At 40.5% G+C, this 20,063-nt stretch overlaps 1 protein-coding gene across 1 annotated transcript in view; it reads right to left on the reverse strand.

The window, feature by feature from the left end:
* Positions 1-20,063, reverse strand: part of VPS13B (vacuolar protein sorting 13 homolog B (yeast)) — a 512,836-nt gene that overhangs the window by 369,296 nt on the left and 123,477 nt on the right. The window contains exon 18 of the mRNA XM_015405853.1: positions 687-821. Within this exon, the coding sequence (XP_015261339.1) occupies positions 687-821 (135 nt within the window). The remainder of the gene's footprint in view (positions 1-686; positions 822-20,063) is intronic.

Below are 20,063 nucleotides of genomic sequence, written 5' to 3' on the forward strand. Positions count from 1 at the left end.
TGTATCCAAAAAGAAGTTTTATCCAACAGTAGATTTACCAATTTTTTCTCTATTACTCTATTCCAGAGCTTCTACAGATAGTGGTATCTATCTTCAACACAATTCAATTTGCATTATGAGATAAGGGTTTCAAGGCCTATATTTTAATATATTTTAACAACAACAGAAACATCCAATAACAGGAGCATTCTATTGCTCAAAGACAAACACTATTTTATTGCGTTAGTATGTAAAACGTTAGGTGTGACTAAATCACTTCAAAGCGTGCCTAATATATATATATGTCTCAGGGATAGCTAGAAACCAGTTCAGACTTTTAAATTAAAGCTTAGCCTTTATTATGATATTGCAGTCAGTTGTTATACCAGATTACTGTGAAAGTAGATGTAGCAATGTGAAAGTAGATGTAACTAAGAAGCTCTTGATTTTAAGCTGCACTGGTTTCAAACCTTAAGCCTTGTAATAACCAAAATGCTTTAATAGAGTTTCTTATTTTCACGATTGATGATGCTATGCTACATCATCGTGGCTTGTTTCTAAAAACAAAACAAAACAAAAATAATAAAATACACCTCTTATTCATAGGAACAATGAGTAAATTCTTGTTTCAGTAACTCTCCTTGTAAAAAGCAAGGCCAATTCTCCTACACAGGCCATAAACTTTTACATGGTCCAGCTGCACATACCTGGGGCTTTGGCACAAATTTTTATTGATCCCATGGTCCCAGAGGCACATTTGACCAATGATGTGCTGCAGTACTTCAATTCAACATTCTGGATTGAGCCCTCAAGAGTTGGCAGGGGATTCTTAGATTTCACACCTAATAAAAGAAAACTGCAAATGTACTAGCCTGCTGAATTTAAATATTTTTTATTTTCTTTCACCGAACCATTTAAATTTAATTATACTTTAATTATCCTCTTTAGATAGTCTTACGATATATTTGTTGTGATACTGATCTTTTATACTCTGGAATTAATCTCTTTATAGGAATATTTTAATAGATAAGTAAACAGTATCTGTGCAAATCTGCTCTCCGCAAATGAAGATAAACGTGAAAACACAAAGTGAAACATTACACATATATTCAACTTTGCTTTTATTTTACACTCCAGACATGGTATGCTTCTCTTACATGTCATCCTGTAATTTTAGCATGTTAAAATGAGCAAAACAAAGTTCTTATGTTACGCTTAAAAACTATTCAATTCAGTAGCAAAATAAAAATCCAATATATACAGCTGAGTTGCACAGCAGGTAACTGCACTTGCCATCTTTTTATAGAAACCAAAGTCCAAATTTTGCCTTAGGTCAAAAGTGGAAATAGGTTTGGTGGTCTCTTCTCTGCCTCCATTTGTACGCCTTAAAAAGGAAGCTACCCCACAGTTTGGCACAACTCTGCATTCGTTGGCAGCCTTTTCTGAAGAGGGACCTAGAACTGTAACAGTGGGGGATGTAACAGGTCAGGAACGCAGAGCTTTGGCACAGTTGCACAGGAAAGCTCATTGAACACCCACCCACATTTCACTTGGCTGTACTACCACTGTAAAAATTATTTGGTGCACCTGTAAGAAAAAGTAGATGCAATAGAGACAGATTTGACTCAACTTTCAGCTCCCCCCCCCCGCCCTGCCTTACATATACAGAATTCAAAACACAATTTAATCAAGCTTGAAACTGAGCTTTCTGCATTGCATTTGTGCTAGGAGATGCTTCAGTAATCTTTGGGATGAAAGCTCCTTCTACAAAAGAAAGCAAGACCATCATATATTCTAATAGCCAACAGAGGGCGCCGTGCGGATCCTTAGTCTGAGGAAAAGGCAGCTCCGTGGGCCTGAGAACCTGCTTCTATTTGCTTAGTACACTTCCTGTATTTGCACAAAAATCGAAAAAGTAAGGAAATCTCTCCAGGGATGGCTGAATTCCCCAAAAAAGCTTTTGAAATGGCCTCTGCAGCAGGGATCTAACTCCAGGCATCAACTGTGAGAGAGAGGTTAGAACGTTCGGGGGGGGGAGGGCCCTTTCAAGGCCTCTGTTGGCCTTTCAGGGAGGGAGGGAGCCTTGGGGCCTGGCCTGGGGAGTCCCTAGAGGTTTTGAGGTGGGATTGGGGAAGGGAGAGGTCTCAGCTGGGTATAATGCCACAGAGTCCACCTTCCAAAGCAGTCATTTTCTCCAGGGAGACAGATCTCTGCTGCCTTGAGTTCAGTTGTAAGTCTGGGGGGGGGGTTTTTCCTTCAGGCCCCACTTAGAGGTTGCCAAGCCTGGGCCTGCCAGCACTTTAGGGTTGCCAGGTTCCCCCCCGGCCACCGACAGGGGATTCTGGATAAGGTTGCCAGGTCCAGGCTGGGAAACTCCTGGAGATTTGCGGGAGGAGCCTGGGGAGGACAGGGACCTCAGTGGGGTACAATGTCACAGAGTCCACCCTCCAAAGCATCCATTTTCTCCATGGGAAGTTATCTCTGTAGTCTGGAAATGAGCAGGAATTACAGGGGATCCCCAGGTCCCACCTGGAGGCTGGCATCCCTCGGCAGCACCCTCTGGGTGACTTGATACCACCTGATTTGCATGACTCAAGTAGGCCCAGCTGCTTGCTACTGTTCATCAGCAGCCACCCTATGAAAGCTGGGTTGTTGTGCAGATTAAAAGTAGGAGAGAATAATGTAAGCTGTTTTGGTCCCCACTGTGGAGAAAAACAGTAATTTTCCTAGGTAGAGGCTGCGGGGGAGGGGTGTGGAGATGGAAAGTTGCAGACAGAGAGGCAGATAAAGGTAGGTTGGCTGTTGGGTGGGAAGGAAATTGTGTTGCCAACTCCAGGTTGGGAAATTCCTGGACATTTGTGGGGTGGAGCCTGGGGAGGGTGGGATTGGAGGAGGGAAGGAACTACAGATCAGTATAATGCCATAGCTGGAGGAGAAAAAGAAAAAAAGGGGGGGCAGAAGGGAGAAAGAGCGTGAGAGAGGTAGAGGGAGACAGGAGGAAGCAAAGGTGTGAGGAACAGGATAACCATTCCGCAAGTTTCTTGCGGGTCTCCACTTGTTTACTACTAAACTTCAGATCCAAGTGCATATCACAAAGGCAAGAATGGGCCTGTACAAAGATAGGGTCAGGATTTCTGAAAACTTGGGGGACTTCCTTGTTAAGCTGATAAATATCAGTTGGTAAACAGAGAAGACAAGTATGGGCCTGTGAGACTTGCGGGGAGAAATCCCACCCACCCCTTTTCTTGCTGGGCCTGCTGCGGCTCCCAGTCTCTGCCACCACTGTGCCAAGCACAGCTCCCGGCCTCCACCACTGCCGGACCCAGCATGGCTCCCAGGCTCTGCCGCCTCCAGCAAGGACCAATGTATTTTTAAGATGTCAGATTTTCTGCAACCCTAAGGGGTCTTCCAAGTTTGCAGAAACATCTGTTTAGCATCATTGTGGTCCTGATCTGCAGATTTAGATATCCACAAATGAGGGCCACACTTGAGAAATTTCAAACCTGTGTTTCTCCCAGGTCCTAGTCTGACACTCTGACCGCTAGATCTTACTGACCAGAATATGATACTACGTATGGGGACTGTGTCCCTTATTTCAGATAATATGCAGATTTTCCATATTTAGTTAATAAATTTCTATGTTGCCCTTATGCACCAGGAAGGGCTGCCAAGGTAGCTCGTATGAGATTGCTACAAAGTCCAATGAAAACCCACACAGCTAAAGTGAGTATAACGGATCTATTTCTGTAAAGGCCAACTCCTTCTACAGGGATCATTATAAAAGACTAGGAACTGAGAGACCCTGGCTCAAATCCCTGCTCTGCCACAGAAGCTTGCTGTGTGATCTTGGACCAGACACTCTCTCTTATTATTTATTTTATTTTTAATTCATATCCCACTTTTCTCTCTGATTGGGGACCCAGAACATCATTTTCACATCATTTCTGTTTTCTCCACTTAATCCTCACAACAACAACTTTGTGAGGGTAGGTTAGGCTGAGAGATTGCAACAGGGCCGATATTACCCGGTGGGGTTCCATGGTTGAGTGAGAGATTTGAACCGAGTCATCTCAGGTCCTAGTCCAACACTCTAACCACTACACCCAGAGGTCATTTCGGGGGGGAACGCGGGGGAATGCAGTTCCCCCAGGTGAGGTACGGGGGGCGGGGCACATGACGAAGCCCCGCCCCCTGCTTCTGGCTGCCTCATGACTGACCGGCAGGAATTCAGGAGAGCCGTTTCTTCACATCTCACCGCTTGGGTTCCTGCAGCTGTTAAAGGAGCAGGCACCTTGCTAGGAAAAGCTGTTGGTGGTTTCTCCATACTCCACTCATGGGTTACCCTTTGCTGATAAGAACTGGGGCATATCTGTTTAGTGGTTCACAGCTCTTTTTTTAAAGGTTTCATAGAGGGGGTGTGGCCTTATGACACACTTCCGGTGATGTCAGGGGGTGTGGCATATGCTAATGAGTTATGCTAATGAGTTCCCCTAGCTCTTTTTCTACGAAATGACCCCTGACTACACCACACCAGCCCTCAGCTTAACCTTACCCACAGGGGTGTTGCAAGGATAAAATGGAGGAGTGGGGAATGATGTCAGCTGCTTTGGGTCCCCAATAGGAAGAAATGCAGAGTAAATCAATAAATAAAATGAACTCTAGAAACAAGAGAAGCCTGTCAAATATTCTAATGAATGGAACCCAGCAGTTTCTGTGAAGCTCCAAAGGGAATGACCACACAATTTAAGTTATGCACATGACCAGCCTGCAGCCACAAAAAAGAACTGTTTTTTCTGAATAAGCACACAATAAAGAGATTTCCTAAGGGCTTTATGTTCCTTTTCCATTTGCATGCTACAGATGCCAAATGACAACAATGATACTTGCTAAATGCTTACACACCTCATAGACACTGAAGTAGATTAGCATACTTGCACTTACGCAGTGCTTGTTACATAAATTCATGTTAGAATGCCACCTGGTCAACAGCTCTAATAACAGTTCTTAAAAGTTATTATTATTTCACATTCTATTCAGACAATACTTTTCAAAACTTTTTAGTGCAGTAGTAGCTTTATGCAACCCAAAGTTAGTGGGGGCATGCACTGATCACTATTTGACAAATGAAAGAGATGAATGAGTTTCTTTCCACTATAAAGTCTCATGGCCATCTGGAATTAAAATCTATGGGGCAAGATGTTGAAAGATGAGAACAACTTCTTTTTCAAGAGAACCACACCTACTGTAGAAAGTCAGCATGAAACCATGTACTTCAACATAGCTACAGTGCCTAAAGGACCTCTACTTTGGTCAGCACTACTGGCACATTTCCGTTTTTATTTATCAGGGTTTTTGTGGTTAGGAAAGAGAAAAACGATCTGATCAATTTTCATTGCTACTTCAATATTTTTTAGGATAGGCAGGTGGGGAAGAACCCTAAACAATTAGGAGAAATCCTTGTTTAGGCACAGAAAGTACAATTTCTCATAAGCTCAACAGTTTAGCAAAATACTATTTACAGCTTTTAAATTTTATTTATTGCTTTTAAATGTAATTTAAATTTAAAATGTTATATCAGCAACTTATAAAAAGGAAATATTAATATTGGCTAGTATAACTATTCTTAACAGGCACAAGTGAATTGATTGTAAAACTGTCAAGTGGCCTATGCCCTCCTGGCTCCTCTAGGAGATAGCCCAAAAGAGTAGTTTTGTGGTCTTTCTGCAACTCAAGACTTTCCCCTTTTGGCCTATGCCAAGGAGGGCATGGAGAGGACATGCCTTAAGTACAAAGCAATCAATGTAAATGAAAAGGGTGAACAGTCTTGAGAAAATTTTAATTACACACACACTTTTTCAAGGGACAGTTTATCCTACAAATTTGACTTCCCCCCAGTAGTGGCACTAGAAATAAGAGACCAGTGGTAGAAGGAAAGTGGAACTTTCCTTATTAAGGTCTGGTGGCTTCAGATCAGACTACAGAATTTAAGGAGGCACTGAAATTACAATTAGAAATTAATGTCAAATGATTCTATTTATCCCTGTCAGAACCCAGATTGCCACACCTGCTGTGCGAGGTAGAAGTTTAGGACAGTAGAGTGTGGGCTAATTTTTCCCTTACTGCCCAAAATGGCAACTTCTCCTGCCAAAAAGATATGAACCTTTAATCCCCCAAAAGCATTAAATAAATGTTTTTGGGAGTCTTTTTAGCCTCTTTATCTAGTCAGAGCACTGGAAGTTAAGTCGTGCCTATACAAACCAATCATTTCACCAGCAGTTTTATATTTCTTTAAAGCCTCATATAAAAAGCACCTGCTTAAAGTGAGTAATGGAGTTTTATATTCATTGCACTTAGGAACAGCGTATGTAAACTATTCCGTTTTCCTCCCTTGTGGAATATATTTCAGCTTATGTTGCACAGCACATTACCAATGTGTATAAAGACTCTCTGATCAGCAGTTTGGACTGCAGACAGCAACCTGCATGAGTGCATTTTCCCCTCTAAATACGGTATCCACTTGATTCACCAAGACAAATTGAAACCATTCTTTATTAGATGGTGATCTCACCTTCTCTGTGAATTTATGCAATGCAAGTATTTGGGCATGGGTCACACACAGCACCCTATCATACCCATGGGCATACAATATTCATCTGGCAATGTGAACTACCAGAAGAAATGCTACTTGAATGATAAAGTTCAAAAGTTAAGCAAATCCCCCCCCTTTTTTTCAACTGAAGGAATTCTGCCTTCCCAATTTGCTTTTTGTTGAAAAGACTACAACTGGCATTCATATAAGTGTTTTCTTGCTGACGAGTAGTGACTTCCGCATTCTCCAGATTTTTTAAAAAGAAAATTTCCCTATGATACAGATTTAATAAAATATTTTATGTAAAGATGTAGTAACCCACTTATTAATAATTTATTCTAATAATCTGAAATTTTTGCCACAATAAGACATATGCGTGTAAGTGGTTTTGTAAATTACAAAGATCCACTTCTTGACTTGGCAAGAAAAAAAACCATATGAACACTAGTTGTATCCTTTTCAAAAAAAGTATGTAAACTTCTTTAGTGATCTCCTTTCCCCCCCCCTTTCATCTTATCACCAGTTTCTGCGTAGATTTATTATATTCATTGTTTCCAATTTTAACAAATCACCTAATAGCAGAAAGGAAAATATGTCAACCTTGGAATTATTTGCAGTTGTAGAAATCCCTTTTGTCTGGCTCATATAAGGCCTGCAATCTGTTTAAAACACAGATTGTCTGTCTTTTGTCTGACAGCCACCAAGCTGCACAAATTACTTTCTGCCTGTTCACCTGTTTGCAGCTGTGTCTGTAAGCGAAGAATTCTGAGGCCTGACTTCAGCAAGCACTCTAGGATTGATGACATGTGCTGCTGATAAACCAAGCAATTTGAAGAAATTACTGGCCAGCTTTATTGAAAGACATCTGTGCATAAGCCAAGAACTACACATTTCCAACTGTATACATGTAACCTGCAGTGGTGGCTGTACTGTTTGAAGTTAAAACCTTTTTAAGAGTGTTGAAGCTGACACTAACTAAACTGGCCATCTTTGTAGCACAACCTCTCACAGGAGGTCCAAATGTCCTGTTTTTTAAAAAAAGAATAGGGGGCAATAGGAACCTTAAGTAAACAGGGAATGAAGTTAGAAAATTGCAAGATTTCATCTGTCAAGAAAAAGCAATGTCATCAGTAACTTTGAAAATACCTTGACTTCACATTTTACTCTCTAAGCACTTACAATGCCCTATGATGCATAGCATATGATTATTTCCTTCCAATCCCACACCTCAATATGCAAACAATAAGAAAACAGGAATATGATTTTTCTCATCTTCTAGGAGCATGAACATGGACTCCATAGGAAAAGGGGAGAGTATCAGTTCCCAGGCTTAAACTCTAGAAGTTCCTTATTTAGCTCTGCAGAGACTCCATGAAGATAAACTGTCCCTTTCCATTTCACTAGGAAACAATTTCATCTAAAGGAGTAGTCTTCACTTCCATGAGAGTGTGGAATTACGTTGGAGTTCTTGCTCACAGTGTAAGAGTATAAGTGCTTTATCAATATAACAGCAGCCTAGTTTTCAACTACAAATGCTCACCTAAGCCTGGTGCCTGCCTTTACGTATTGACTACAGCTCCCGTAAACATGGCCACAATCTCTGAAATCTAATAAATTTTCATTCTAATGATGGCTTTCTCTCTCATTTTACGATCACAAACCTATGCCTTTAGGAACATAATATTGTCCTTATCATGTGCAGAATATAAGTAATTGTAAGTCATCTGTAAAACACAGCTCAAGTCTGGCTAAAGACAGTGACTTATATCTGGACTCTGGTACACAACACCTTATTTCATTTTGTTTCCTTCCTAGATAGAATGGAACCAGACTTTCAGCCAGCCAACATGAAATTTCCAAATCTATATTTGCATCTGATACACAAAGTAGGAAGTGGGGGGGGGAGAAGAAGAGGAGGAGGAGGAGGAGGAGATTGGATTTATACCCCACCCTTTACTACCTGAAGGAGTCTCAGAGCAGCTTACAATCTCCTTTCCCTTCCCACAACAGACACCCAGTGATGTAGGTGGGGCTGACAGAGCTCTTTCGAGAACTGCTCGTGAGAGAACAGCTCTGAAAGAACTTGTGACTGACCCAAGGTCACACCAGCAGCTGCATGTGGAAGAGTGGAGAATCAAACCCGGTTCTCACAGATTAGTCCTCACTCCTAACCATGACACCAAACTGGCTCTCTTTACCCATCTGCCATGCCCCCTCTGCAGCTTGACTCCCCAAGAGTGCAGCAGCTGGGGGAGGGAATTTAAACAAGAAATAGCAAGCGGGGGGAGGTTTGAGACTCACCCCTTCCGCACTTTATATATCAGAAGCAATGTAAGGTTAGGAATCACATGTTTGCCAAATGTCTGGTTCTGGCTCTGGCCACGGTGTTTGAGGAATGTATCTAGTACGTTGAAACGCTTTTTCCTGCTCTCCAGCCTTCCTTTCCCTAAGCCTTGTGCTAATCTTTATAGTCTACTCTGCCTCTCCTGGATGGGCTACCTGACTGCAGCCATGACTCCATTTGGTTTTGGTTTTCTGTTGTAAATTCTCACCTTCTTTCCTGGAGTTATGATCCAGGACCTTCTTTCCTGGAGTTATGATCAGTTCACTAGAACTCGCTGGATTCTGGACCAATGTTCCTACTAAGCTGTGGAGTCCTGTGAGCAAAAATTCTACTTTGTGAGCTACTGGCATTAAAGTTGTGAGCAGGTGATTTGGCTACTGCATAAATTAGTTTGCTATGGAGCCGTCCTTCCTGAGCTAAGACAAAAATGTGTGAGCTGGAGGCTACAAAACTGTGAGCTAGCTCACACTAACTCAGCTTAGAGGGAACACTGTTCTGGACCTTGCCTTTCTGCTGGGGTCCCTGCTGCCCCTCCCCCGCAGCTGTTAACTCTCACAGTGTAATCAGTAGCATTTTGTACTCCGCTACAATTCAGTACTGAAACAATTGCATTTTAAAAGGCCAGTTTCCCCCCCCCCCCCCCCCCCACCACACATTTACTTAACACTATGGAAACCCATTGTATGTCTACAGGAATTTGGCTGCTAACATTTACAGAAGCTAAACTTCATCTTTACTGCTTTTACACACATTTGTTTTATGCGCTCATTCAAAAAAAAAAAAAATCCGGATCTTGCTCTCTGAAAAATAAAGCATATTTAATAAGTCTGATTTTTGAAAATAATGCCAAACATTTGCAGTGTCCGTCTGGTTGTACATTTCAGTCTGTTACAAATTATATTCCTGAAAACAGGAAGGCAAAGCTTTCAAGTTAAGTAGCAATACACATTTGGCTTTCACATTTCAGAGCTCATAAAATGGATTCAACACAGAGAAGAAGTGACCTACAGGAAAAAGCTTCCATAATATACTGGATATGCATACAATAAATCAAATCCTTATCATTATTTGCACCTAATAACTATACATCATTAATAATAAGCCATTTGAGACACTTTCTTATAGTATCTATGTAAACAACGAGAGTCTATTTTTGTCCCTATTTTTCTTCTCACACATTCTTAAAAGCATTTTTAAATGACAGCTTTTATTTTAAAAGACGCTTAAGTCGTGAGAACATTCTTACGCACCACTTCATAACTCTGACACCCAGTATGTATAAAAAGATTAGCCTTTATTTGGTATAAAAATCAGTTGGCAGTTTTACATCTGTGCAATGCAACATAAATACCCCAGCTGGCATCTCAGGCTCTCACACATATGGACTTCAAAAACAGAAACTTCCTTATTTGCAGTACTGCCAGGGTAATTTTGTATACCGTGCATACTACAGCTATTTGTCAGGCCCTGCAGGTGTGCACTGCACATAAACACACAGCTGTAGCCTAGCAAGCCAAGTGTTCCATCAAACGCATAAAGGGAGACCTCAGCAGCTGGATTAATCATCCCTGCAACAGGTCCAGAGAGAACAATATGGGTTAGTATTTTTGGAAAAGCATGGATGGCAAATTTATGATTATGCTGGCCTTACGAAATAACTGCTGGATTGTGTCATTTTTTAATGCAATGTCTACCTTATTAAAGTTTTTGTTAGAATACTGGAAAAAGACGAAATATTTTTTAGTTTGTAATATAAACAATAAGGTAGTTTATATATAAAATAGTTTATTATGTGCAAAATGTTAAAAGGGTTTCATGCTAGCGGTTGGTTTTTGACAGATGTTGCCATTATTTGTATTGGCTTTCAGAGGCACCAATCACTGGATCAGTTAAAATAAGTATATTGTGAAACCTCTTATTAGTTATACTATATTTTGCCACATTTGCCATAATTACATAATATTTTCTCTTTTCTGCTCTGTGCAATCAACTGACTAATTTGAGAGGCTCATACATTTTATTTAAGCTGCCGAAAAGAGGACAGCATAAAGCAAATATTTGGAGGTATGCATGAACCTGACAACGAATTAAGAGAGATTTCTACTGTAAGATTCAAATTGGTATAACATGATTATGCAGATTTTCACAATTTTGAATTCATGCATGAATCTGGCAATTACAAAGTGACCTAAAAATTTCCAGCCTCCCAGGCCAAAAATTAAGGGCACTTTTTAAAGATAGGCAGCTGAGTCAATATGTAGCTCCTCAACCTGTGAAATACTGCCAGTCTATCCTTTTAAGACAAGGCAGCCAAGTGAAGAAAACTCCAGGGTCCAACATCCCTTCCCCAAGGCCATGAGACTGCTACACCTTTCCATCTCCATAAAACAACAGAAGGAGATAGTGGGCTACTTCATAGCTTACTGTTCCTTGATTGTTATGCAGAAGTAGAGGAACATAGCAACAGATGACATAATGTAGCTCATTACACAGCGACTGACATGCCAGCACTGATAATTCCTGACAGGACATGGCTCTGGAGTCTCTAGCACATAGTGGGGGATAGCCAACCATGCAGTTCCTCAGATGAAATAAATTTCCATTTGCAGAAGAGGGGAAGGCAATTTTCACCAAATTTATGTCTCACTGCATACCCCATTTGGCCTGTATGTTATCACTGAGTATCTGTTGCCCCCCAGAATCAGAATTTCAGGGGGCTCAGTTAGCTGAGACCAAACCAGGAAGGCCCAGGCTAACATAATCTCATCAGATTTGGATGGTTAGGATTTGGATGGAAGAGTACAAGGAAGTCCAGGGTCACTACTCAGATGCGGGCAGTGGAAAACCACCTCTGAATGTCTCTTGCCTTGAAAACCCTTTGGGGTTGCCATACGTTGGCTGCATTTGGTGGCACCTCCCACCACCAGTTAGCTGAGGCAGGAGGAGGAAGCAGGAAATACACTGGTACGTATTTTGCATATATTATAACTCCATGTGGGTATGCACACAAGATTTCACCATGGTTCTAATATCACATAAGAAATGGTATTACAAATCTAAAAAATTCTCTTGGAGCAGGGTTATAATATTAAAAAAACAAAACAAAAATTAGAAAGTCAGTTGTAGATACCCATAATCAGTCTCAAGTCAGATCAAAGCCAACACCTCTTGACGTATGGATTCATTTGGTATTGCCCTATTCTAGTACTGAAGAAGTGGCTGCCATTGTTCCAAAAATCTTCCATTATAGTTACATTTCTTCCCTGCCATTTAAAGGAAGGTGAATCCTACAAACCATAAACTCAAGGAGCTTGCAGAGAGAGATGATCCTCTACTTTCTTTCAGCAGCCCCCTGTGACCCCTGAAAAGCCAGTGCTGAAGGATGTCAGGCTCACATGGATAAAATGCCACGTAGCACGAAGGCTGCAATGAAGAGTGGGGAAATGGGTGAATTTGTTCCCTCCACCTTGTACTAGCAGAAAACTTGCTCTGCTGAGTTTCTTCCACTAGCAGAAAGGCTATGATTCTGCCTGACTCCCCTCCTCCTCCAGCAGTTTAACCTGTCTGATTCCTGCAACCTTCACTTCAGCATCAGCCTTTCAGGGTTTACAAGGTACCTACTGGGGGAAGGAAAGTGAGAGGAAATCTGCCTCCATGCCTTCAAAGGATCCAAATGAAAAATGTTCCTTAACATGATATTCCATACTATCTTTTCTAAAGTGCCATTAAAATAATTTTAAAAATTTCTAGAATTCACCAGTAACATGTTTCCTACAGTTGTTTGTTGAATACCTACATTCAATTTTCACACTACATTTTAAATATCCTAATAAAATAATCACAGGTAAACATATTCCTAATAATATACCGAACAAATGTCAATATATTGTCTTCAGTTGTTGTTACTGTTGTTGTTCAGTCGCACAGTCGAGTCCGACTCTTCACGACCCCATGGACCACATCATGACATGCCCTCCTGTCTTCCATCGTGCTCCAGAGTTTGCTTAATTTCATGTTTGTTGCATCAATAGCACTGTCTAACCATCTCATCCTTTGTCACCCCCTTCTTCTGTTACCTTCAGTCTTTCCCAGCATCAGGGTCTTCTCCAGTGAATGCTCCCTTCTCATTTGGTGGCCAAAGTATTTGAGCTTCAGCTTCAGCATCTGGCCTTCCAGAGAACAGTCAGGGTTGATTTCTTTTAGGATTGATTGATTTGATCTTCTTGCAGTCCAAGGGACTCTCAAGACTCTTCTCCAGCACCATAGTTCGAAAGCATCTATTCTTTGGCGCTGAACCTTCCTTATGGTCCAACTCTCACAGCCATACATTACTAATTGGAATACCATTGCTTTGACCATGCGGACTTTTGTTGGCAGGGTGATGTCTCTCCTTTTCATTATGCTATCTATGTTTGCCACAGCTTTCCTCCAAAGGAACAGGCATCTTTTAATTCCATGGCTGCAGTCACCGTCTGCAGTAGTGATGGGGCCGGATGCCATGATCTTAGGTTTTTTTTTATGTTGAGTTTCAAGCCAACTTTCTTTCCTCTTTCACCCTTAGCAAGAGCCTCTTTAGGACCACTTTCCACCATTAGAGTGGTATTGTCTGCATATCTGAAGTTGTTGATGTTTTCCCCGGCAATCTTAATTCCGGCTTGTGATTCATCCAGGCCGGCATTTCGCATTGTCTTCAGTACAAATACAGAATTGTATGACATGAATATTTTTGTAATCAGCTCACTGAAGAACCATGTGGCAGTATGGTCTTGTGAACAGGTCAGATATGCTAAGGCTAACCCACTACTACTTTCTTAGCCAACTCAATAGTTTTGATTTTGGGGTGAAGAAATTTTTCTCATTAAGTTTTTTTAATTGTTGTCCCACATAGGATAATAAATATAACAACACATAATCCCTACTATCCACCCTCTTGCCCACCACAGCCCATCAGCAAGTGTTGATGTAGCGTTGCACGAACACAGGCAAGAAAAGTAAGAGTTGCATGAACACAGGCAGCTAAGAGCAGAGACTTAAAAGGGAGTGTGACAATGGGTGTGGTAGAGGTGAGAGGCAGTAATACGGATCCAGCTAAGAAAGGAGTGGAGAAGGTGAGGCATCACTGCTCAAAGAGATACAAGAAATCTTGTCAGATGGAATGAAGACCTCAGGAGCTTCTCATCTATGGTATGCATTCTCTCCTTTTTACAGAGATCTGATATATCATTGATCCAATCATCCACAGAGACAGGAATATGAGATTTCCAGTGCTATAAGATAATTAGCTTGGCAGCCAAGGTTGCCATTTGATTAATAACACTTGATGTTTGGGAAGTACCAATAGAGATTAAGAACATAAGAACATAAGAGATGCCAATGTTGGATCAGGCCAAAGGCCCATCCAGTCCAACACTCTATATCACACAGTGGCCAGAAATACCAGTGCCATCAGGAGGTCCACCAGTGGGGCCAGGTTATATATAGCCTAGGATTAATTATTAGCTGTGAGGCACAATTGGGTAGATAATATAAGATTAATCCAAGATATAAAATCTTGCCAGAAACAAGCAATTTGGGTGCATTCTCAAAGCATGTGGACCAGACTGGCGGTGTCAACAGGCATCACTCTCAGCAATACCTAGGTGGTAAAGCTAGGGGGATACTGAGTCTGCATAACTATGGGTTGAATTCAAAGAAGCTCCAAAGGAAGGCACCTATTGACATTAAGCTTTCCTGTTTTCCCTACCCCCAAAAAAGTAATGACAGATTTTGCCAGATATGCACAAACAAATTGCTGAAGCCACTACCAGCTTTCGGGGCTACTAGCCTTAATTAGAACAAAAAATGACAACATGTGATACACATAAAAACAAGTTGCAAAGCTTATGAAATACTAAAAACAAATAAACAGAAAAGTTTCTAAATATAGGCCAAGACCAATTGGCCATCCAGCCCTCCCGCCCCACCCCCTTGGCTTTGCTTATGACATGGCTACACAAAGACTGGCAAACAGCTGTGGTGGGTATGGCCACAGTAATGGAAAGAGGGCTTCTATATAGGAATGCAGATAGGAAGTAAGCCTGCTAAACATTGGCCAGCTTTCTGGTATTCCAGTCAAACTTCTGGTATTCATGTCTATTGCACAGGAAGCCATTCTGAAAATGTACTCAGCATGAGTAGTCCTCTTGAACTGGGTTCAGATGAAATGATGTGTACTGTGATCACAGCTAGGGGTTTTAATTTCTGTACAGGAATTTTACCCACCACTTAGTTCTATGGTTCATCCATCAAAATAACATCCATTATGTAATTAAAATCTCACTTTTATCCATCCCTCTTTATAACTTTTCAAAGCCTAAATCTATTCCTCTTTGCCCTCTCTGTGAATCTAGCTTGCATTTAACACAATTATGTTTGGAGATTTCATACACATTTTGTGCTGCTTTATCATTTGTACATTCGGTTTCTTATGAAAATTATTGTTAAAAACAAAGGTTTCTGATTTTTTAAGATTGTTGTTTTGCATATTTTGATATAGCTTGATTAGAAGTGCAACTAAAAAAGGAACAAGTAATTTGGGAAGGATCTTCCCCGGTGTACTTAAGGTTAAGTCTGCAACAGTGCCTTAACACACTCTCAACATCTATTTAATGTTTTTCTCATTTGCAGCACGGTGCACAAACAGAATATACTAGACACTCTCTAAGCTGAACAGAGATCATATTTCATCACTACAAGATATATGCAGGAAAATTATGCACCAAACACAGTGGCAGAGTTTGGGGAGGGCCCAGTGAAGGTCAAAAAATGATATTATTTGGTAGGCAACAACAAAAATGTTTGGTAGAGGAGGAGGGAGAAATGACTATAACCACCTAACATTGAAAGATGGAAATTACCACTGAAATCTTCTTAGTAGCCATTCAAAAGGAATATTAACCCAATGGAAAGTAGGAGATAATGCATGTTCTTCAACAGAGAGGATGAAGTCAGACACGCCAGTTTTACAAAAGTTTAGGGTCAAACTATAGCACAGGATCCATGCTTCTCCTTTTCCCACAACTTCTCTTTTCCTTTTCTATTTTTTTAAAGAGTGTATTTTATAAGGTGGGGGCATGGTGTATTAACTTTTCTCCCCATGGCATTTGTCTTTAATTCCTCACCCAAGCTCTGAAGGAAATGGCCGGGGTTGAATTTTTGTTCACAGAGCTTTATCACTGATCCAAAGTCTCCATCACCGTGGCTTTTTAAAAAAAGTACAGATCACAAGATATGAACATGGAATCCCAATGTCTGTGTAATTTAGACCTGAGCTCATTAAAGAGAACACAAGTGAAGAAGCGACAGAGAGAAGGCTGTCCCCAGCCCTATATGCTGAACAAGCCAGACAATTCAGCAAGGACACAAAGTGCTAGAACAGGTATGTCCAACAGGTAGATCGCGATCTACCAGTAGATCGCGGAGGGGTCAGAGGTAGATCACCAGCCCCACTTGGTCTCCTGGTATAAAATAAAATAAAAAATGTTTGCAGTTCTTTCTGGATCTTCGTCTCTCTGTTTTGTTTTTGCTTATTTTGCTTACCAGTAAATCACAGACTCCTGCCAACCTAGCAGTTCAAAAGCAAGAAATTGCAAGTAGATAAATAGGTACCACTTCGGTGGGAAGGTAACAGCGTTTCGTGTGTCTTGGTGTTTAGTCATGCCGGCCACATGACCACGGACAGCGCTGGCTCTTCGGCTTTGAAACGGAGATGAGCACCGCAACCCTAGAGTCGGATTCAACTGGCTTTCGAGCAAGGGAACCTTTACCTTTACTAAATGACAGAAGGTGCATTATAAATGGGGGCGGGCGGTGGAACCCAAATTTAGTGGGTTAAAATCTAATTTGAAACTAATTTGAAACTTCATTTTCATGGTGGTAGATAACCGGCACTTTTGGCCGGAAAAAATAGATCACTACCTGTTCGAAGCTGGACATGCCTGTGCTAGAAGATGGCAGGCAGGACAGCAGTAGCTGAGATGAGAGAAGTGGGCCTGCCTGTATTACCCTCTCAAAAAAAAAAAAAAGTGGAAAGAAGTGGAAGCATTTCATAAATTGTTTAGTTCTGTTAGAACAGGAGTCTGGGAAACATCATAATTAAATCTCTCTCTAGTCACCATAGCCATAATTACTTTAAACAAAGTTGAAATGAAAGCTAAGTCAAAGCTACAGAAGTCTGCAGACTGAAAACGAATGTTCATCAAGACAGCTGGAGAAACAATTTCAGGACATAAGAGGCTACAGATCTCTTACAGGCATAACATATATGGATGCTTCCCCTCCTAACACAACTCTCTTTTCCATTTTTTTTAATACAGGGTATTTTATAGGGTGATTGTAATAGTATATCATGATCACTGCTGATTGCTGTAACAAGCAGACCCTTCTGATCCATCTGCACTTTACTTCAATGAGAGCCTTTTAAAAGCAACTTCGTAAAACATTATTGCTTCATACTCAAAAAACATTAAGATTTTTGAAAATTCCACTGACTTGATTATATCAGCAAGTGCACTACATGTTAAATTTTTCATTAAAACAAAAGCCTTGAGAACTATTTTCCAGACTTCAGTTAATGCTGCTATGACACATTTGGTCAATGAAAATGGATGAAAAACAGTAGTGCTTTGAAGCAATAGCCAATAAATGCCGCTGTGGTTTACCAAGAGTGGGATGCACAACATATTAGACCACAGTTAATGAAATTAAGCCATGTCTTATGTTAGCGAAATGTGTGCTCTGTTACTTATTTGGAACCTACACAACTGCTTAATCTTTGAGAACTTTTTTGCCTCCAGTAAACACTATCTCTAGCATCTCTTAGTAATTAAATCAGTGTACTACCACTGTTTTGAGTTTGCATTATTTTAATGTAAAGGAATAATAAAAATATAATCTTTTTTGTTTCTACACACTTCAGTTATAACATTCATGGATTTGTGCTTGAATGCACGCATGTATGTGGAGAAAAGATCAACAGGATAAAAATTGTATAAAACAATGATGTTATTAAAATCAGCTAGACATAATGGAAACTGGTATGCAGTCTCACTTCATAGTATGTTCTTTCACCAAGCACTGTGTTTCAATTTGCTTTAACTGACTTACTGAAAAACTGCAACTGTATATCACAAAATATTTTTAATTGTGTATATCAATATCATAGTAAGAAACTACATTTTAGTAACATAGCAAGTCTAAGACATGAGTTATTTCAAACACAGAGAATTATTGCCCTTAATCTATGGTAGAATTAAATCTGCATTGGTCATGATAGTAAAGGGCAAACTTGCATTCAGATGTCATTAAACCAACATTGTGCATGAACCTGACTTATGGCCAGGCTCAAGCCTTGTTCCTGCCTCCCACAGAGCCCAATGAAGGAATTCTCATGTAAAACAAGCTTTGGTGTATGAACACAGGCCCTTGGTTTACCAGAGTTAACCTCTCCCCATACTAATCTAAATTAAATGCTGGATTGCACAGATGGTATTGTTTTAAAGTCACTCCAATACATGTCAACAATGGAATAAATGCAGGGAGGAAGAAGAGGAAGAGGAAGAGGAAGGAGGAGGATTTATACCTCACCATTCACTCGGAGTCTCAGAGCAGCTTACAATCTCCTTTCCTCTCCCCACAACAGACACCCCATGAGGTAGGTGGGGCTGAGAAAGCTCTGAGAGAACTGAGAGAAAAGAGGAATCACACATCCAGCCATTATAACTTCTGAGCCATATAAACATAATGGACTTTGTGCAGTCTGACACTTCATGTGAGCTCCAGCTTGGGCTTCACGAGACAATACTTTCCCTTGGTCTTTCCATTCTTTTATTTCAAAGGCTGGGAGTGCAAGAAGATGGTAAGCTTGGTGCTATATACATGTTGAATAAGGGTGTGATTTCATGTTGGTTACTGACACAAATGCCCATGGGAAGAAATGGATGCAACAGAAAAGCTGATCTGTGGGAAAAATCATAAACAGGAAAGGAAATGGGAGAGAGAGCAAGAGAGATAAGAGAAGAGATTGGATTTACATCCCGCCCTTCACTTGGAGTCTCAGAGCAGCTTACAAACTCCTTTCCCTTCCCCTCCCCACAACAAACACCCTGTGAGGTAGGTGGGGCTGAGAGAGCTCTGACAGAAACTGCTCTTTTTCAAGAATAGTTATGCCAGAACTGTGGCTTGCCCAAGGTCATCCAGCAGCTGCAAGTGGAGAAGTGGGGAATCAAACCCAGTTCTGGCTCTGACTTGGACACTGGCAGAGCTTACATGACTTGCAAATTAAAGTTTAGCTTTACTTTACAATTTCCATATTTTGGGACTAGGGATGAAACTGTAAGTGCCTTAATTCTTTCATTCTCTAGCTTTTTAAAATTTAAAATAGTATTTAAACCACTTTACTTCATAAGAAAACCAGATACCAATACTCCCTTCAAAAGGAAGGCCTGACAGGCCATATTCCAAAGCAGAAGTTAAAACAGAAACAGTTTTTGTCACAAGCAATGATAAGGAATTAGAAATAGTATTTCAAAATCAATTGGCAAAGGATCCATCCATACATAACAGTTTATCTATGGCTACAAATGGGAATTTCTTACCCAAGAAAAAGAGGAGATATTAAAAAATGGAAGAGATCATTAACCCTAAGAAGAACATTAATATCTCTATTAGGAGAGGTGTTAAATTACATGGGTCCTTAACAGAAGCCATACTACATTCCAAACTGAAAATGTAGCTCAGATCCCATACCCTTATTTCCATAATCATTCTCATATGCCACGCATACATTAAATACTGTATTATCTCCAAAACAAGAAGCAGACATTCCTTTAAAAATTAATTCAATATTGAAATGCATCACACTAAGATTGTTACCCACATTTCTCTCAGGAACACTTGCAATGCAACCACACTACATACAAAACTTGTAATATCACTTGCAAGGTCTCCATTCTGTCTGGTAGAAAAAGGCCTATAATTTGAGTGGTGTGCTGCTAGTCTATAGGTTTACCACTCTAGAGTCTGTCATTTATGTGAATTTAGCCACATACAAGTTCTTAAAAACAAACATTAAAAATCCTAAACAAGAAGATACATGGCTAAACACACATGGAA

The sequence above is a fragment of the Gekko japonicus genome, unplaced genomic scaffold (genome assembly GCF_001447785.1).
Source record: "Gekko japonicus isolate JY-2015 unplaced genomic scaffold, Gekko_japonicus_V1.1 scaffold232, whole genome shotgun sequence".
NCBI lineage: Eukaryota > Metazoa > Chordata > Lepidosauria > Squamata > Gekkonidae > Gekko > Gekko japonicus.